The 22422-nt window shown below is 34.3% G+C and overlaps 1 protein-coding gene across 1 annotated transcript in view; it reads left to right on the top strand.

Annotated features, from left to right (window-relative positions):
- Nucleotides 1–790: 790 nt before the first annotated feature.
- Nucleotides 791–22422, top strand: part of LOC108738716 (piezo-type mechanosensitive ion channel component) — an 80528-nt gene continuing 58896 nt past the window's right edge. Inside the window, exon 1 of the mRNA XM_025975368.1 lies at nucleotides 791–862. Within this exon, the coding sequence (XP_025831153.1) occupies nucleotides 791–862 (72 nt within the window). The remainder of the gene's footprint in view (nucleotides 863–22422) is intronic.

Below are 22422 nucleotides of genomic sequence, written 5' to 3'. Positions count from 1 at the left end.
CGAGTAACCCCCAAGTTCGGACCTATCTACATTTATCCATTTAGCGTTCAATGCAGGGACTACTCAACGAACCGGGCGATTAGCTGCACAGCCCCCTAATGCAGCATGCGGATTGTACGCAACTACCACCAATTGTCGGGATTGGAATCGAAGCTAGACTCCTGGGGCTTCCCCGCCTCCCGAGTACCCGCACAGGCTCTCTGGAGCACCCCTCGCTGGGTGACATCCGTTTTGCCGTATACTCGCAATCACCGGCCTCCTGGATTGCTCGAGCTACTATGCTTTCGCATCCACTCTGCTTTCGCCACAGGTGTGCAGCCCGAGGGTCAGACTGCACATCCGATTCATACAAGACTTCCACTATGCTCCACGTTGTAACCTCCTTCAACTCTGTGACCCCGCCTGATGCGCACCTCTTGCCAGGTCACTTACTTCGCCTTAGACGTGGGTAGGGTGTGCAGCTACCCAGAGGACCGCTGACTTTTCGCCGCCTGTCGAGGTCCCCATGCGCTTGCCACTAAAGATGTTGGTGGCCGCACCGGGAGAGCCTCCCTTTCGACTCGGCAGGCATTATTGCGGGGAAGAGCGGCCTCCATGTTAGCCAGCCTACCTCGTCTGTGCTGGGCTTACATCGCCTTCGAATGCCAGCTTGCCGTGTAGTTTCCCCTCGGGGCTTCCGCGGAACTCTACAAAACACCAGACGGGTGCTTCCGGACCTTCGCCCGTGCTCCCGCTTCCCACAATCACTTTGGCTTCCAGATGTCCGGGGGTTCTTTTCCTTCGCCATAACATGTGTATGGGTACTGAGCCCCCTCACCCCGACAGGATGAGGACCCTGTGGGAGGGGAGTCTCCGGGATAGTGTATTTGCGTTTCCGTGTGCTGTTTGCCTGGGCGATGTTCTATACCGAGGCTGCATTCGTCCTTCCTATTGTCGTCTATTTTCGCCGAAAGACCGTGTATTGTTTAAAGGCCAATCTTGATTTATGTGTCCAATTCTCCCACAATTCCAGCACGTCGGACGACCACTGTAATTCTTACAAGTTTCCAACATAAAAACCAGTCTTTTTACATTTCCAACGTTTTGGATTTTGTTTTCTCGAGGTGCACTCTCGATTTAGGTGACCTAATCTACAATTCCAGCATTTTTGACGACCACTGCAGTTGTTTCTTGCAGTCTCGAGCAAAATGACCAATTCTTTTATATTCATAACACTGTGGGTTCCGTTATTCTGTGTTTCAAGCAGTAGCTTTCTTGACATCGATTACGCATTCGCTGATGAGCGACATGACTCCTTCTTTTGTAATTGTATTGTCAATTTCTGCTTGTTGTACCTACGTGATTTTTCGCCTCTTCGAACTCTAGGGTGTGTGATAGTGCTTCACTTGGAGTTTTGTGGCGTGCTAATCTTAAGACTTGCTATTTATAGAGGCTGGCCGCGTTCCAGAATGTTCCAGTAAATACCGTCTAGAAACCTGGTATTCTTCTACTAAAGACGTCGCGGATTGAATGCAGAACTGCAGAACCAAATTTGACTCCCCTGTTAGTAGTGAGAGTGTCATGGCATTAAGTGAAAATCACTCGCTAATACTGTCATCAGTTTCTAACGTACGACTTAAAGCCTTGTAGAATTAGACAAATGAAGTTTAATTTAATATAATTCGTAACAGGGAGTCATGTAGAAAAATCTGTATATGAAGCGATATGATCAAATTTTCCCAAAACCCTAACAAAATTGGGATGATATGGATCGTTTAAATAATGATTAAAGGTGAAAAATTTATAACCTCAATGATTTTCCATGAATTTATGAATTTTCAATTGCGGAAGATGAGTAGTATCGATCCTTATTAACTGTGAAGTTGGAGATGCTGCTGCTTATTGAGTATGGGTTACAGGCTTTGGAGCTATCCTGTTCAATTTCTGTAACAAATAGGTTTTACCTTGGGCATAAACTTCATGTACTGTTGCGAAAAAATTTTTAGTTAAGTATTCATGATCTCTGAAAATTTAAATTTTCACAATTTCTCGTGATTAGTACAAAAACTGTTATTCCCCGATGAAATTATTGCTGAAGAAGTGCCTCGATCTAACGTTTTGTTGAATTTGAACATTAGATTCATTATAAGCATTCAATATAATTTTGCCCAGATGCAATTGCATGACAGCCATTTCTTTAGCTGTTGCCATCAAAAATTAATTTCTAAATAAAAATCAAGAATTCAACCTGACAATTTTATTTTAGAGTCAGAAATATTAATCTCTTCAATTGTTTATAGAAGTTTCAGAATGAAGTCAATTCAGATTAAAATATAGCTTTTACTTTAAAGAAAAGTTCGACTATTAAGGAGGTGACTGTCCCTAGTTCAAAGACTACAATCTTAAAAAGGGCATACCTACCTTTTACCAAATTGCTAAATTAATAATTATCTTTCTTTGAATATCTGTAAGAAAGATTCCAAAAGCAAATAGTAAACTTTAGACAATACAACAAAAATGAACAATTAAATAGCTGGTTATAAAACTTCATTATTAACATCAACTCCAAAGTATAATAGTAGCTTGTATAATACCAGTCTACTAACAACAACGAAAATCACATATGTTTACTCTTGTTTTTTTTTCTAACACTAAATTAGTTCCGAAGTTATAAAAATTTAATTCAATCTTTTGGAAATACAGTTTTCCAATGGCGTTTACTGCGTCATTTGTTGTATTTTCTAAAACGCACTGTTAAGACAGCAGGTAAAAGTTGGTCTGTGTTCTGTCGGAGCTGCCTGCGACGCGCTGATGAGATCCAAAAAGATCGAAATCGCGATCCACGTCTGGCAGTTTCGACAGAATACAGACCACTTCGGATTATTTTATTCGATTAAGCTAACGTGCCTATCACGTTGAGGTTGGCTACGCCGGGATTCGTTTTCAGCAAGTAGATATCCACACAAGTGGACGTTGTTGGAGCATACGTAATCCTAAAATTGTAGCATCGTACTACAGATGGCGTTTACTGCGTCATTTATAATATTTTTGTTGTTTGTGGGAACCAATATGATCCAACATTCGATCCAAGGATTGCGAAAACTCTAACAAAACCGAATCAGATTATTATACTTTAACAATTCATTTCAAATATGTTATTTGTGTATGAGATCAGTCAAGCACCATTACGTACAGTCAGGGAATTTAGGGTTTGTAACAAGTATGTCATCAAGGAATTGAAAATACCAAAAGTTGTGTATTGGTACAAAGTCCAATTTAGTCAAACCGTGCACCAACGATTTGTGAAGGCTACGCTCTTCGGTAGCACATGTTAAATTACCTGTTGTCTGAACATGGTTATTTATCACGGGTCATGGGGGAAGAATAATGATTTGCATATATATTTGGGTTAGATACATGCCACTGAAGGTCATCGTATCTATTATTATGACAATTTAGAACAACAGAAGTATGGTAACTTACATAGACTTCCTTCTCTTTAACCAAGATTTCTTCAGTAGAGAGTTATGCCTTATACTTTTGACAAAACTGTAAATGAATAGTAAATTGAACCACACCTGCTACAGAAAGAAAGCCTTGGATGCTTAAAATTCAGTCGCGAGCGGCGAGAACAACTCAGACCTTGTTTAAACCAAACTTGTAGTTCATCTACCTAAGCTCAAACCCAGTCCAAAAAGGACTTACTATATTTACTAAAATGTATTTGATATCAAACAACAACTAAAACGATAATCTTCTCCCTGATCTAATAGAAATATAGAAATACCTTATTATTTCCATACGCTGGAAATCAGAATTATGCAGGTTTCTTTTCTAGATTCCTAGTATATTGAAACTCATAACTACACCGTGCTTGCATTCTGGAATGTATATTAGCTAGATCGTTGTGTGGCCTAAGAATTGAATATAGTCCGTGAAATCCTGAAATTGTGGTTTTTATAAACAAGTTTGGGCATTTTGCCGGAGCTGCAAGTTCAACACAGAAAAAGAAGGATGGGAATTATTTATGTGTTACCCTCGTCGTCATCAAAGCAAAATCATCTGTCAGATCCATTTAACCTTTGTTAAGGGATTTCTAGGTGGAACTCGAGTCCTGCTGCTAACCAGTTAGCTAGTCCTACCGATATTAGCAAGAGGGCTGAACGGGCGGGTGATATATAGCATGCTGGAGGTTGCGTTCCGATAGAACCCGTCCAATGGAAGACAGTGGATTGCTCCTTCTGGATGTCATAAGGGCTAGAGCTGCAAATGCAGGCATGATCGTTTGAAATGACGGCAGCATATGATCCTTAAGAAGGAGGCAGTATTGCGGATATGAACGTACATAGTTTGACGACAAGAACTTATACACATGCATATGTAAGGAAATTTGCTAGAGCCTACCAGAAGGTTCAAGAAATATCGTGAGTGAGTCTAGAAAATTCCATGATAATATGGACGACAGACAGCCAGGTAACGGTTGAATAGGATTTGAGAAGTAGCACCAGAGCAGTAGTTAAAAACACCTGATGTATCAACAAACGACATAAATAGTACGACTACCAATTAATATAAGATGACACAAACAAAGTGTGAAGTAAGTAAGTGTTCGTGAATCCAACTATGTGCATACATAGTGTTATTGTTTAAAATAAACTGCATTTGTACAAAACCCGTTTAAATGAATAGTTGCTAGAAAATTCGTATGTAATATTTAAGGATTTCATATTTGTCTTACAAAACTGACCAGTTTTAATTAGCGACATTACGCCTTTATTGTTCATTTTTAAATTCGCTATCACATTAATGACTGCTAATCTGTTCTTTCAACAAAACTTTCAGACATATCTTTCTTGAGCACTGCCTTCTGCCGCAATGTATTTGGCTTTTGCGCTCAATAATGATACCGCAGATTGTCTCCGTTGATAACCAGTTTCTCGGCCCATTACAGAAAAATATTCCATGGCTCTTTCTCGTTGTAATGTGTTTTTTTTCAAATTCCGAATCTTCACATCGTGATATCCAAAAAATTGTCCATTTTACTAATTTTTTTTTACATTTCCAATACTAATACAACAAAAACTAAGTTTGAGCTAGTTGTGTTACATATATATACCTCCTGTGGCGTTTCTATCTAATTTTTTAAAAGACATTTAAGTAGGATTCTTGATGAACTTGTGATGGACCGTGGTCGAAATTTTGGTTGCTCTGATATGAAATTTAATTTTGTAGTTCATTGATTATTATGTACAAATAACTAGTCAACTGATGTGGGGTGGTATTGTTGGCAAAAGTGTAGCCATAGCCTCAATAAAAGACAGTAAAACTAAACTGTGAAGAAAAATATTAGACTATTTTTGTCAATTTTTAATCAGACGAGATTGTCCTAACGTTGTAATAATGGTAATGTTGGTATTTTTTTTTTATTCAATTTTCTATTGCAATATTAATGTGAAAATTCATTTTCGATTTTCCATCCACTACAAACTTCCTCAGGTTAATGAGGAAAAATTTTTGTTATTGCAGTTGTCACACCCCGCCGGGGTGTATTGTATTCCATTGTATTATATTAATTGAAGGTGAATAGTTCATTGGAATTTAATAAATAAAAACCTTTATTTTCTTGTATTTTCTTTAAAATTTGATCCCTTAATCATTCAAAAGGTCTACATTTTAAATAGCGTAAGGTAAGAAAAGAAGGATTAATAAGTTTTCCCCTCTATTTATATAACACTAGATGTTCCCGCGGATTCGTCGTATGAAATTCAGTTTATGATTAAGAGTTATATTTTATTAACTTGTGAATTACCCTTAACATACGGAGATGTATGTTGTCGCCTTTTTAAGCTCTACAACTTTCTATAGAAAACATTCATATATCTCTTACCATTAAGGCAGTGTTAGTAAGAAACACATTTGCTTTATCCGTTTTTCTACAACATGTGTACGTCGCAAAATTGGTCTCCACGAAAAGCTCTTTCATTTTAACAAAGTCATAAGCTTATGTCTACCCAGTAAGTAAGTCCATTGTAAATATTGGTGAATGAATTTTTAAAAATAGATATATTATGTTATTAGCGTAAAAAGGGAAAGGCATGCAAAAGTGTTTGTGCAGCTTCAGTAATCAACCTTTCGTTTTTTTTTTCAGAAAACATCAACCATGGCCAACGACATCTTATGTTTCTGTATATTTAGAATAGCTCTTCCTATTATACAAACTATATGTGAGTATTCTGTTTCTTAATGTACTATTTATTTTATCTATAATATACATTCAATTTCGATAACTTGGTAGTCGGGAAATACATAGAAATGCTATTTTCTTCCTTTTTAATGTCCAATATTAGCCAAATGGCAAAAGTAGAACCCTTAAAATGTCCGTCTGCAGTATAAATGTTGTAATTAATAATATCAATATACAAAGAGTTAAATGCACTAAATAATTGGCAATATATTTTGACCGCTACATGAGATGGATTGAACATATAAATACTATGAAGAAAACTAGATATTGTAATGTTCGTGGGTTTAACAAAATTAACTTCTAAGACTGATAACGATAAAAACTATTTATTTACACTAATTATTAAAAAAAATAGGTTGTGAATTATTCTATTTATTTACACTGTTGTTGATATGTCACTATTCACTGCGCTATTTATTTCATTTCTATCACTGTCAATTTATTCCTGGATTCACTTATGCAACGGTAAATTTATTTTTACTTATATCGGCGTTTCGTATCTTTCTTTAAATTATACTCTTTTGTCTACTTTCTTGAACCTTCTGGAAACATCCGGATAGTTTATTTTTTCTTTGAACTGTTTAACTGCTTTCCCAGAACGCAGGTACGACACACACATTTACAAATACGGCGCACATGAAGAAAGCCGCCCGCGGCTAGTCAGCGAATCGATAAGCTGTTCACGCATACGTGTGCCCGATCGCACACGAACACACTCGTGCTCGCTACAATATGCATCTACTTTTTATATTTACTGCATTATCAAAACTAATACAAACTAATTTTTTATTGGTTATATATTATGTCTTTTTCAGTAGTGTTGCTAGTTATTGAATCATAGCATGGGGACGTGCGTACCTATAGTAATCTATTAATTGCTCTGATATCTTTACAATGTAGAATAATCAGAATTATTTACAAGAAAAACGATAGGCTCCTATTACCATTAAGGGTATTTCTAAAATAAATGACAAACTTTGGAAGGTGTTAACTGCAATAGGAAATCGCATGGTGAATAAAGCAACATAATTAAAGCCCAGATATGCCTATTGTCCTTTCAAATGGTCAGAATGCATAGCATTTTAAAATCCGCTTCAAAGTTTGTTCTAAATAGTGATCTGTAGATGGCTCCACATAAAGATCACGTTCGAAGAGTATAGAAAACAATAATATTGATACGTTCAGTTTACCACTGATTAGAAGTGTGCACACATACAGCAAAGATTGATAAAAGACTAGTCGGGTGGGTTTTAAATTTTTTTGCTGTATTTCTGGAAGATTTATCTTCTTACTTTTCTAATTAGTTGCCAAAATGATAATATAATAAAAAGAACACTGGAGATTTTACTGACTTTTTAAATGGCGGTGTCCTTGCAAAAGGATAATAGGAACATGGGGGTATTTTATGGAATATGTTTATATTGCAGAGGACTAATTCTACATTATTTATTGATCAGTCTCGACGAGGATGATGACAGTGGTAACACTCCATTAGATATTACTATGATGCCATCGATAAATTCCTGTGACGATGCTCCAGACGAAGATTCTGGCGATGAAGATTTGTTGTCCGTTAACAGTCTGCCCGGTACTCAACTCATGGCTGAAGCTGAAATTGCTGACCACTTTAACGATGAAGACGATATTCCTTTGTCTATTATTCAGATAAGTTGCAAAAAAATCACAAAAATATGATTGAGCGGACGACGACATAAAATTGAATAAGGTACAAGGGCCAGTGTATTCCACTGTTAAAAATGAGAAGCCTCCAGTGCAGTTGCTTTACAACTTTTTTGACGAAGAAATTTTTGATTTATTCGTGAAATATACTAACCTTAATGCCCCTAAGAAAAACAAAACTGCTGACATCACTTCTAACGAAATAAGATTATTTTTGGCATGCTAATACTTTTAAGGGGATACGTACGTTTGCCTAGAAGAAAAATGTATTGGGAAACGGCAATTGATACAATGAAATGGTTTTCCGAGCAATATCAAGGGATAATTTTGAATACATAATATCCAATCTCCATTGTTGCGATAACAATAATTTGGACAAATGAGACAAACTCGCCAAAGTTCGTCCATTCTTCATTGGCATAACCAAGCAATTTTTAGAATACTCAAATCCAACTGAAAACCATAGGATAGACGAATGCATGGTACCTTATTTTGGGAAGAATGGATGCAAATAGTATATCCTAAATAAACGTCTTAGATTTGGATATAAAATGTGGATGGGCTGTACACGTGACTGTTACATAGATTGGGTAGAGCCTTATCAAGGTTCCAAGTCGGTAGTAAAAAGTGCATATAAAAATTTTGGTTTGGGTTCATCGGTAGTTTTCGTTCTGCTTCTAAATTATCCTATCATTTATTTTTTGACAACTTTTTTACTACAATACCACTAACTGAAGCTCTCTCACAAAGACGTTTACGTGGCACTGGAACTATCCGGGAGAATCGAAGCGCAAACTTTCCAGTAAGCAACAAAAATGAAATGAAAAAGAAAGAGCGAGACTGTTATGAGTATAAGTCATCTAAGAATAAGATCATAGTTGTAACAAAATGGTGTGATAACAATGTTGTGTGTATTGCTTTAAATGCTATTGCAGTAAATCCACCACAAAATGTTCAAAGGTACAGTTGAAAGGAGAAGAAAAGAATTACTTTCAAGTAGCCGCATAATATTTACATATATAATAAACACATGGGTGGGGCCGACCGTTGCGACCAAAACGTTAGTCTGTACTGAACAAGAATAAAAGGGAAAGAATGGTATTTCTTGTCTTCTTGCCTTTGGTCTTGACATTATTGAACAAAATACGTGGATAATAATACATAGCAACAGGGCGGCAAATTAGACCATCTAATATGCAGAAGAAGAATTATTCTATATTCTAGCAAGAACTGAAATCAAGAAAAGAGGAAGACCACCAAGCATTGAAAATATAGATTCTCGCTTTGATAGACTGGATCACTTTGTAGGTTAACAGGACAAAGAACTCGGTGCAAAGTGTGTCATATTAAAGTAAAAATAATTTACGTTAAGTGTCAAGTTGTATTACATATTCACTGTTTTATTCCCTACCACACTAAGAATAGGTACTTTTAGAAGTATCTTAACATATATATGTGTTTGTTTTTTTATATAATAAGATTATCCGTATATATTACTATTGTACTTTTAAAAGGACCATAAATAAACTACTAGGAAACTGCAAAGCACTAAAATTGTTATTTATTCATCCAAGTAAAGCGAACATAATATCTCAGAAAATACCAAATATTAAAAAAATAATAATTCAGCCATAAATAAACAGCTTTGTACATCGTTGATAGTATGCAGTACTATTTAAAATGCGCGTCAAAATGATTAAGAACACAATAGAAAGATAACATTAACATTCCGTAAACATTAATGGGTAAATTAATATCTTCTGGACAGGTAATTGTAATTTTATTAATTATAAGATAGATGTACAAAACAACATTGGAGTATCGTCAATATTCTTTACTTATCTTGTATGGGTGGTTCGTCAGTAGCCCTATCCAGAAAAAATTAATTACATCGGTAAATAACATTGTACTTGTAGTATCCGTAGATTAGTATTGTCGCGAGCACGAGTGTGTTTGTGTGCGATCGGCCACACGTATGCGTGAACAGCTTATCGATTCGCTGACTAGCGGCTTTCTTCATGTGCACCGTATTTGTGAATGTGTGTGTCGTACCTGCGTTCTGGGAAAGCAGTTAAACAGTTCAAAGAAAAAATAAACTATCCGGATGTATCCAGAAGGTTCCAGAAAGTAAACAAAAGAGTATTTAAAGGAAGAGACGATCGCTGAGAGAGGAAGAAATAAATTGACCGTCGCAGAAGTGAATCGGGAAATAAATTGACAGTGATAGTAGTGAAATAAATAGCGCAGTAAATAGTGATATATCAACAGTAGTGTAAATAAATAGAATAATTTATAACCTAAGTTTAGTAATAATTTAATAGTGTTTTTAAGTTCTTTAATAATTAGTGTAAATAAATAGTTTTTGTTGTTATCAGTCTTAGAAGTTAATTTTGTTGAACCCACGAACATTACAGTATCATGTCACAATTTTCTGCCGTATATCAATGTTCTACACTGACCTAACACATGATTGTGACACATTGATCTAATTATAAACAGTTCGACTGTCGTTATCTAGGAAACATTCTGTTCAAATGCTCTCGTGCTTAATGTGTACTGTTGGAGAGTTTTCTACCCTCAAGAAACTATATCGATGTCCGTACAGGCTAATGATCCGTGTACTGCACGTGAAGATACTTGTTGCTGTAATACAATTTGGCGAATGCTTTTCGTGGGTTCGATTCGCATCGTCCCTTTCATAATCACAATTAACTTGTCGCCCACGGCCTCTCAGCACGTGTAACAAAATTAACACTGTACTACTTTGTTTACGGAATTGGTTTCCATCGATCAGGTCCTCTCTGAATGTAACCGACTTTCCGCGAGTGCATTTTCTTCGGCTGCGCCATAATCATATCTGTTAATTCCATGAAAGCAAATGTTTTACGTTCAACAATTTTCATCAGTTTTAAAAGTTATATCATTCCTTAAATAAATAAGAGCATTGTATTAATGTTGTAAGTTGATTCTGTATTAATAGTTTATTGTAACCGCCTAAACTGAAATATCAAATTTAAACTAATTGAATAAATAACTAATCTAATGGAAAATGGGATAGAAGCTAATTTCCAATACAGTTTTGTCAAACATATAAGTGAGTAATTTCAATGTAAATTCGTCAATGAACAATTATTTTGATTTTAAAACTCGATGCATAAATTTTGTTTCGATACGGTGCGTTTGGTGTAACATCTTCGTCACTTTTAACAAAACGTGCATAAATAACACCTTAACATTACTTTAAACAAACTAATGAGTAACTCGTAACTAACGGAGAACGGAACCATTTCGACCTACTGACCCTGAATTTTTTACCATCGATATTACATACCCATATCATCTGCACGCTAAAACTATTTGTAGTTCGCCAGGGTCAGCGTCAAAACTACTACACTTTTTTAATAATCTTTTTTTTTTGTTTCAAAAGTGTTATAATATTTTGTTCCAAATGGCACCAGGGATCTGTGGTTAATATATTATTGGTTGTAAACGCCACACCCTTTATACAGTGTTTCTGAAATAAGTAACAAGCTTTGGAGCGTTAAACAGATGCAGCAGGCAATCGCATGATGAGTAAAGCAGCTCGATTGAGGGACAAAAAATTGTAAGAAAACCAGAAAACTTTACAATTCGTAAATTGGCAACGTACAACGAAATTGAGGGCTTGCTCCTATTATAGTACACATTATTTAGACGCCCGTATTGATAAAATTATTTAAATAATTACTTTGTTCATCGCTGATGGTATTCTGTTTAAAGTATACATCAACATGCCATTAAGAATGCAAACTGGACTGGTACCTGTAATTCTATTAATTGTAAGCATGGTAGAAAATAGAAGCAAGCCGACGAAACACTCGTCGTATAGTACTATATATACGAGAAGCAAACTGTGTAACGCTTTAGAATGAAGCGGCTGTGAATTGTGGCGACTTATAGTAATTATAAATAATAAATTGAGAGCATTTTTTACAGTCTATCACTATTTCATTTGCATGAATTTGTAAAGATAGGTAGAACTAGAACCACTTACTAACAAGAGTCTGGTCGTAGGCTGTTATCGCTGTGATTGTTACTCGCCCACGGCGGCCATGTTTATCCTAGGTTCTACTAAATGTAACACTACTAAAAAGCAGAAAAACTTTAAGCGAAATTACAAGATGACTTAAAAACTTAAATGTCTTAAAGACCAATAGATTTATCTAAGTGACTAAAAATTCTCGCTACAAATATTTATAATACCATGTTTTGCTGACATTAACAATTTTTGTTGTATCTCAGTATATCTGATACGTACATACAATAATTGTTCGTTATATTAAAACAATAGACAACTGCATAATAGTTTTATTATTCACCCTCGTTATTAAAAATTGCATGGTTTGTTAATATTGTCAGCAGTGGTTAATTTTAATGACGTCAGGGAACCCTGACTTTAAACAACTTAAAATATAAAGCTGTGTTTGACTTTTTCGATATATTTCGCAACATGTAGCAACAAAAATATTTGGAAACCTATACAAAAGTTTCGTTTAACAGAAGAAATTTGTATTTTTGTTAGCTGAAAGATTTTCACAGGATTGTTTAGAAAATTTATGTTGTCGAATCAGATTTGTGCAAATAATACCGAATGCTCTTAGGTTTAAACAAACTTTAAAGCTGGTTACAATTTCTCAACACCTCAGAAAAGTCTTCTCATAAAATTATTTGGAAGATGATAGAGAATTTTTATCAGATTTTTGCGATGTCAATAAAATCAATAATACGAGGGTGGATTGATAAGTTTCCGGCCTGACCAAGAAAAACAAGGTTTTTAAAAATTTTTTTTTTTTATTTCTCAACATAATCTCCTCCAAGGCTGATACATTTCTCATAGCGGTGTTCCAGTCTATTAATGCCATCTCTATAGACTGATTCGTCAAGCTCCTCAAAATAACCATTTACAGCTTCGATTACTTCNTTTGTGCAAATAATACCGAATGCTCTTAGGTTTAAACAAACTTTAAAGCTGGTTACAATTTCTCAACACCTCAGAAAAGTCTTCTCATAAAATTATTTGGAAGATGATAGAGAATTTTTATCAGATTTTTGCGATGTCAATAAAATCAATAATAGGTATATAAGAATGGTTTTTATTTAATGCGAACTTTATTCAAATGTGACGAGTACCAGGGCCGGATTAAGCTATTATTAAGCCCATAGCCAATGCAAGTAATAAGGCCCCCCTCCACTTAAGTAGGTTGGTACGACTATAATTTTATGGAGTGTAAGCAAACCAAAAGAATGATAATCATCAACAGTAAATTAGGTGGATTTTTCAATGTTTTGGTTAATATTAGCATAAAACCACAAGGATATAAAAGTATTCAAAACTTGGAATAAATTGATGGATGTTATAGTCATATGCTTGACAGTTATAGCAATAAAATTTATAGGAATTTTTGGAATGTTTATAGTCATTTAAAACGACTCGATACTTTAGGTATCGAAATTAAGAAATAAACCAAAATAACATAAAATAAATTGACCTTGCAATAAAACAACTGAAAGTCTTACATGTTACCAAGCGAAAAAAGAGGTAAGCATCTGTTGAAAAAAATAAATACTGTTGTGCAAGAAATAAACTTAACTTAAAACCGTTGTAAAATAAAAATGAGAGGACCCTTAAGCGGCCTTGGGCTCCTAAGTGTTGCTTATTTTGCCTAATGGATAATACGGAACTGAAAATACTCAGAACAACCTTTAATAGATTATTGGCATTGAATTGTAATTTGGAAACAACATTGTTTAAATTAATTATGAAAATGATCGATTGTAGAAACCTGCCATAAATTAGATGCAATTTAGTGAATCGAATTGTCAGATTTCGATTAAATATTTCCTCAATGAAATCTATTAAAAGTGATAAAAGGTATTCTTTAGGTAGCGAAACTGAACATGGACATGCTCCATGAGTAACTTGTTAAGTTTATTTTCCGATTTGTGTAATTATTCTTTAATAAATAAATTATAAGTAAATGTCTTACATTTCTCATATATTGCCTTGCTAATTATAAAGGATAAACATGGCTGCTACTAGCCGTATGGCCAGACTCTAGGTAGAGTATGTTGTGTGCCAATATGTAACAGTGGATACAAAATGAAAAATGAGAAAAAGTATTTTTATTTAAAGTATTTACTAAATGCTTGTCCAGAAGTATGAAATAGGCAAATTCCGCATTAAGACAAGGCAGTAACCGTAATAAAGGATTTCGTTTAGAGAAATATTTTTCTCCTGAATATATTACCAGAAAAGCACTATACGTTTTGAAACATTTTAGTTCTTGGTATGTTGATCCTGACTGCCACTCAATGTTATCTAGTTATTTTACCGTAATTCAAAAGAGAACAAGAACATTGTGCATACCTACGGTTATTTAACTATAAGTATTTAAACTTTTTCAAATTACATTTTTTCTACCCTCTATCAGAAATGATATTACTTTCTGTGTTGTAACATTGATGAAAGTTTGAAATCGTTTTTAAGCTTTTATAACATTTTAATGTTCTTTTAAGAGTATTTAATGTCAAGCCATTATTATGTACAGACGTATTTTTGTATACAACACGAAAACATGAAACGAGACTTTATCCTTTATATACACTATCTAATCGCTGGATACAAAAATCGGATCTTGTTTAAAGTATTACTTATTTAGGCTGTGCTATTGTAAGGTAAATATCCAAACCACCATTGAGATATGGTGAAGGGTTACTTTTTAATACTAAAATACAGGTTTCCAGGCATGTACCAAAATTACTTCTTCAAAATTTGGTTTATTCTACCTTAGCTTTTGATGTACATGCTATTTTATTCACCTCATACAAAGAAGTCAAGCGGATTTAGATACCAGCTGATTGAACGCGGCGTTGCATTGTCGTGTTTCCTTGCATGATTCTACCAGGGTCGTTTTTCTCGAAAACGGTTAACTTTCGGACCACAAAACATTTACTTAAATTTCTTGTTTTATTAGTTCCTATCACCTTCTCCAAGCTTGTTACTTTTTTCAGAAACATTCTGTACATTAAACGTACAACCAATCTGAACTAATTCAGTTAAAAAAGTTACTTATTTATTTACAATATATCCCAACTTTTTTCCCCCTGTATTTGGGGCTTCGTCAGGGCTAATTGTAAAATTACTTATTTTCAATTCCTTTGAGTTTGCGAGTCTGAAGATAAATAACTTAGTCTTAATTAGAATGTGGATATTTTATACACATTTGACGGTATCTTTAAAATAAATAAACTAAAAATTAAACAACCACATACATTAATTATGTATATTTGTTAAAAGATGTCCAATACGTAGAAGCTAGAATATCAATTATAATAGCGTTGAAGCTTACAATATTTTTAACCGGTCTAAGTAAATAACAATTAAAAGCTTATATTAAAATAAAGTTGCTGGCGGTGAGTTTTATCGCAATATGAAGAGAACCAAAGTGAATCTTATTAGATACAGTACAATGATTCGCGTTTTTTTTTCCAGTGTACATCCTTGTTTGATTTGACCGAGTTTTACCGACGCAATGTTAATTTTCCGGAATAGGGCGGTGGCATTTCACGTAATCGCGCTTTCGCGCCCTTTTCGTGGCGAGTTTTTAAGGCTTTGTCATCCCTGGGGAAATCACATTAGATCCAAATTCGCTTGGACTGTAAACAATAACGTGAAAATAAAAGTATGTAGGTGCCTTTATACATTCTAGAATGAGGACACCTAAAACTAATTTCATTTAAATAACCGACTACTAAAAATAACGAATATTATGAGTTAATTCACGAATAAGGATTTATATTTATACGCCGAAGTACCTATATATTAAAATTGATAAATATTTACTTACTTTTTACCACCCCGTCGGGTTGCGCTTGTCACTTAGTGAAACATGTTGAAAAAACATGAAAATACTTGGTCACAGATGTATTAAAATATATTGAAGTATATTTATTAATTTATTTATTTTCTCTTCCCCAACACTAAGGAAATTTACATTTCGATTTAAACATAACCTATGGAACATATTTAACTTAAACCAACATTAGAAAATACCACAAATGACGCGGTAAACGCCATCTGTATTACGATGCTACATTTTAAGATTACGTATGCTCCAACAAGGTCCATTTAAATATATGGATATCTACTTGCTGAAACGAATCCCGGCGTAGCTAACTTCAACGTGATAGGCACGTTACCATAATCGATCTTTTTGGATCTCATCAGCGCGTCGCAGGCAACTGCGACAGAACACAGACCGCAGGTGAAAGTTGGCCTGTGTTCTGTCGGAGCTGTCTTCGACGCGCTGATGAGATCCAACAAGATCGAAATCGCGATCCGCGTCTGGCAGTTTCGACAGAATACAGACCACTTCGAATTATTTTATTAAACCAACTTTAGTCAGTCGTTCCTAATATATAAACAATATCTCAAAACTCTCTTTGCTAAAAAAATTGGCAAACAGTAGACGTCTATTCGACTAAATACATAATTCGCTGTATTAATAGGCCTAAGTAGAACCGATCTATTAAATAATTTAGGGTTCATTCTCCTTAGATTAAACTTTTTGTAGTTACTACGTAAAACTCCACTTGATATATGAAAATCAATCCTATTAAGATTACTTAATTGAGGAATCGATGTAATTATTTATTGTCCTATATATAAAAAACATTTAGGCATTCTCTAAAGTATTTAATTTCTATACTTTTACTAATCATGTCCCATCTAGGATTCTGTATATCTAAAGTAGATCTAACCATTGGCTATAATATCAAAGAGTACACATTGCCTCTGGTTTTCTAGATCGCTTAGAATTCCTATATAAAATGTAGATACTTCTTGACAGTATTAGAAGACTTTAAAAAATGAAATTGAAAACTATAATACCAAGATGTGAGCCTAAAGATGCAACAAATCAATCAGATACAAAGTTACCTACTTTAACTCCTTATAATGCATTTTTTGAAAAAGATTTAATTCACTTTAATATTGTACCAGACCCTCCGTATATAATAATTCAGTTTACTGATCGATAAATCATGGTTAACGGAATCAAATGGCTTAACCAGGTCTGTATAAAGAAAATTAGGAACTATATCTTCATTAGTAATAGTTGATCTTCAATTTTTAAATTTACCGTAATAAATGTTTGTTTTACATTTTTCTATATTCCCACCTTTCTTTATTCATAAATAATTAGTACCTAATAGGTATTCCGATCATATTAAATTTCGATTACATACAGGTACTGTATCACTAATATTTTGTATTATAATAGAAATCAACTATGTAATAGTCGAATAACCATTCGCTAGTTATTAAATTTATATTTTTTATAATATTTACTAATGGATCAAAATACACTTCTTTTTTAAATTCACATATGTTAGTAAAAACTACGTCCAGCTAATTGCTTACAACTTTACAAGAGTCATTAATTTGTTTTAGACCTAGTTTATTTATACAGATCTGATTCTATATCCTTGAGTTCTGGATATATGGTTAGACTGAATCCATTTAAATCCAGGGATGTTAAAGTTTCCACAGAGAATAAATTCACCACCAGAATAATTCAACCGTAGAGTATCAATAGTAACTGAGAAGTTAAAAAAACCCTTTAAGTAATTTTCATTAATCGTAAAAGTTTCTGGAGGAATGTATGTGATGTATTTCCCATAAAATTGAAACCTTAATAGTATACAGGGTTATTCACGTTATTCGACACGAATGATTACGGCTATGTTCCAAGACTTTTGAAAAATTTTGTTGTAGGCGTAGGAACCCATAAGTGGTACATAAAATTAAAATTATTTTCATAATGTACAGGGTATCAAAAAATACAAAACCTATCAAAGTTACATTTTTTTAAATGGAACACCCTATGTATTTTTCTATTTTTGTATTCTATGATCAAAATAACACCGAATTACACTTCACCTAAACCTCAAAAATTTTGATATATTTTGAATTTTGTGAAGATTTTAAATTCTCAATGTGTATTATTACCGCTTTTAAAACCAAATTTAAATTGAAACCGGTTAATTGATTATGTTTTGTATCACCATTGTGAAAAATTGACTAACGTATACAGGGTGTCCAAAAGTTAGAACTAAATAAATACAGATTAAATATGGAAATAACTTGTTTACTTTAAATAGAACATCTTGTATTTTACAAAAACAGTTGTAGAATTTAGAACTTCATCGAATACTACTTCACCTCCCTATTAACGTTTTCATGAAAAATGCTCATTTTCAGAGCGCAAAGCTATTTTAACATATATAATATTTATTAAGTCCTATCTCTGTAGCTGATGCATCTACTAACCTTCTTAAAAGGCTCATTTATGTATAATAAAACCGTACTCCTCCTTGCAAGTTCACAAAGTATCCCGAAAGAAATAAAAATACAAATTTTACAACCTCCTTCAAAGTGAAATGTCTACGCTCTCATCAGAATATAAACAAATATTATTTAAAACGTTCAATTTATTTTTCAATTAATTTTAGTATAAATACTTGAGTAGTTTCACGAATTTTAATACTTTGTACAACTTGAAATAGTTATTTAAAGTGATTAGTCAAACAGATTCGTAAATAGAAACATTCTAATTAATGATTCAATTTTGCATTTTTGAGGTAAGGCAAAACCTCGTGATGTGTTACTAGGTTTAAATTTAATGCATAATAGAAAAATGAAAAGTATTGTTATAAACGTAGCAACGAAATGTAAGAATTTAATGTAAGTACTTGCTTTATACATACTTGATCAAGATTATAAACAGAAATAGAAGGGCAAATCGTAAATCGTTCTGTTCTGAGTAAGAATTTCTGCCATGTTTTAACTTCTTATTGATTCAGGAAAGTAAACATGTTAGACCGCCACACCTTGAGCTATACTAACTTTTATCGCTTGATAAAGGTTTATTCTGTAATACAGGTAAATATTAGGGTGCTTTTTGACATTAACACTGCTTTTTAGAAAAGGATTGTGGTAGATGATGAAAAAGTAATTGTCAAAATTTGGGGCCAAAATTATAATTTATTATCTAATATATAATAATTTATTAAGTATAAGTAAGTTCTTAAATAATGCTGAATGTTTGAAATTACGATAACTCAGCCTCTTCTAAAGCTATTAATGTAGGTATAAGTTGATTTTCACAATTGTTAATTTTCCAATTATAAAGAAGTTATTGCAGTCGGCCTGAAAATCAAAATTACGGTATTTAATATCTTTTGCATTTTGAAGGACACAATAGCATTGCTGCATAATTTGGAAAAGTATATGTGTCTGCATGTATTATTGTCGAAAAAGTGTCCCATCTATTTTCGAAACTAAAATTATAAAAAATCAGGGTTCGTAGAACCTAGCGTAAATATACGAAAAATAGTAGCCTCAAAAATTCACAAATTGCCATGCTCTATAATCTATATAATTTAATAACAGCGAGGAAGAATTAGAGATAGCATTAAATAAAATGGAAGCAGTACTGACAGATCAGTACTGTATTAAAATAAATAAAAGTAAGACTAAAATACTGGTATGCAAGGGAAGTAAAAGTAGTGAAAGAGTGAATATAAAGATAGGAGACGAAAAATTAGAAGAAGTGGCTGATTTTAGATGTCTAGAAAGTCAGATAAGTCAGGACGGAAGGAGTAGTAGGAATATAAAGCAGAGGATAGCGCAGGGTCGTGTCGTCTTTAATAAAAAGAAGTTACTTCTATGCTCGCGAACGGTTAATCTAGAAATTCGAAAAAGGTTGTTGAAGGTGTATGTTTGGAGTACGGCGTTGCATGGGTGCGTAACATGGACAGTGGGCGCGGCGGAAAAGAAAAGGTTAGAAGCTTTCGAAATGTGATGTTATAAGCGAATGATTAGGATAACGTGGGTAGAAAAAGTTAGAAATGAAGAGGTATTAGAAAGAATAGGAGAACAGAGAACTCTCTGGAAGTCAATAAAAAATAGGCGAAATAGGTTGGTAGGTCACCTTCTCAGACATGAAGGTCTAGTCGGAGACATATTGGAGGTAGAAACAGGAGTTAGGGGGGGGTAGAGGCAGATCTAGGTTAGATTACTGTTCGCAAATAGTTAAGGATGTGGGTTGTTCTTGTTTTAGGAAAATGCGAAGTTTGGCTCGGGATAGGAAAGAGCGGAGGCACATGTCCAACCAATCTCAGGGCTGACGACCTTATGATGATATGATGATGGTGATGATGAATTGAATTTTGTATATTTTTGACATAAAAATTTTTTGGTTTTTGTATATTGGCTAACAGTAAGGAAACCATCATATAATACAGACCATCCACAAACTAATTTTATCAGTGAATTTCGAAACAAGTATTTTTTTGGGAAAACGCTAGGTACTCGTCATCTAATATGAATTTCGATCAAGGCTTTGTATAGGCGTGAAACGTTAGAAACGTTTGGGATGTGGTGTTATAAAAGGATGGAGGATGGTGGAGGAAGTCAANAAAATAGTAGCCTCAAAAATTCACAAATTGCCATGCTCTATAATCTATATAATTTAATAACAGCGAGGAAGAATTAGAGATAGCATTAAATAAAATGGAAGCAGTACTGACAGATCAGTACTGTATTAAAATAAATAAAAGTAAGACTAAAATACTGGTATGCAAGGGAAGTAAAAGTAGTGAAAGAGTGAATATAAAGATAGGAGACGAAAAATTAGAAGAAGTGGCTGATTTTAGATGTCTAGAAAGTCAGATAAGTCAGGACGGAAGGAGTAGTAGGAATATAAAGCAGAGGATAGCGCAGGGTCGTGTCGTCTTTAATAAAAAGAAGTTACTTCTATGCTCGCGAACGGTTAATCTAGAAATTCGAAAAAGGTTGTTGAAGGTGTATGTTTGGAGTACGGCGTTGCATGGGTGCGTAACATGGACAGTGGGCGCGGCGGAAAAGAAAAGGTTAGAAGCTTTCGAAATGTGATGTTATAAGCGAATGATTAGGATAACGTGGGTAGAAAAAGTTAGAAATGAAGAGGTATTAGAAAGAATAGGAGAACAGAGAACTCTCTGGAAGTCAATAAAAAATAGGCGAAATAGGTTGGTAGGTCACCTTCTCAGACATGAAGGTCTAGTCGGAGACATATTGGAGGTAGAAACAGGAGTTAGGGGGGGGTAGAGGCAGATCTAGGTTAGATTACTGTTCGCAAATAGTTAAGGATGTGGGTTGTTCTTGTTTTAGGAAAATGCGAAGTTTGGCTCGGGATAGGAAAGAGCGGAGGCACATGTCCAACCAATCTCAGGGCTGACGACCTTATGATGATATGATGATGGTGATGATGAATTGAATTTTGTATATTTTTGACATAAAAATTTTTTGGTTTTTGTATATTGGCTAACAGTAAGGAAACCATCATATAATACAGACCATCCACAAACTAATTTTATCAGTGAATTTCGAAACAAGTATTTTTTTGGGAAAACGCTAGGTACTCGTCATCTAATATGAATTTCGATCAAGGCTTTGTATAGGCGTGAAACGTTAGAAACGTTTGGGATGTGGTGTTATAAAAGGATGGAGGATGGTGGAGGAAGTCAATAAAAAATAGTCGAGGTAGATTGATAGGACACCTTCTCAGACATGAAGGGCCAGTTAAGTGTTACCCATGACAAATCAAGTAGTCGTACAGAAGTATTACAGTGGGCATTTGTTAAAAACTACGTATTTGGTTTTCCTTATTATGAATAAACCACTCTAAACTCTCATACGTCGCAATGCAACAGGTCTTTGCATATATAACTTATTACACCTCTAGCCAGGTTGCTGTGCCATAAGTCCTATTCTCATATCTTCTCAAGAAAGAGCGCCCTCGAAATTCGGAATTGGATGGAGAAATTTGACGATTGGTACTTCTGTGCACGATAATTGTTCGAATACGGGTTGCTTTGCTAAAATATTCTTATTCATTAGCAAATGCACTTTATATATTTTAATAAAAAACCACGTAAACATACAAGAATTATTACAGCTACGATAATGAAGACGTGTGAATAGTAAAACAAATAAAATAATTCGAAGTGGTCTGTATTCTGTCGAAACTGCCAGACGCGGATTGCGATTTCAATGTTTTTGGATCTCATCAGCGCGTCGCAGACAGCGTTGACAGAACACAGACCAATTTTTACCTGCTGTCTTTACAGTGTGTTTTATAAAGTTACCACAAATGGCGCGGTAAACGCCATCTGTAGTATAATGCTACATTTTAGGATTACGTATGCTCCAAGAAGGTCCATTTAAATATATGGATATGTACTTGCTGAAACGAATCCCGGCGTAGCTAACCACTACGTGATAGGCACTTTACCATATCCACTTCGAATTATTTTATTCGATTATGGTAACGTGCCTATCACGTAGTGGTTAGCTACGCCGGGATTAGCTTCAGCAAGTAGATATCCATATATTTAAAGGACCTTGTTGGAGCATACGTTATCCTAAAATGTAGCAT

The sequence above is a fragment of the Agrilus planipennis genome, unplaced genomic scaffold (assembly GCF_000699045.2).
Source record: "Agrilus planipennis isolate EAB-ADULT unplaced genomic scaffold, Apla_2.0 scaffold207, whole genome shotgun sequence".
Taxonomy (NCBI): domain Eukaryota; kingdom Metazoa; phylum Arthropoda; class Insecta; order Coleoptera; family Buprestidae; genus Agrilus; species Agrilus planipennis.
Note: the sequence above shows the minus strand (reverse complement) of the source record. Positions and strands in the feature narration are given on the sequence as shown.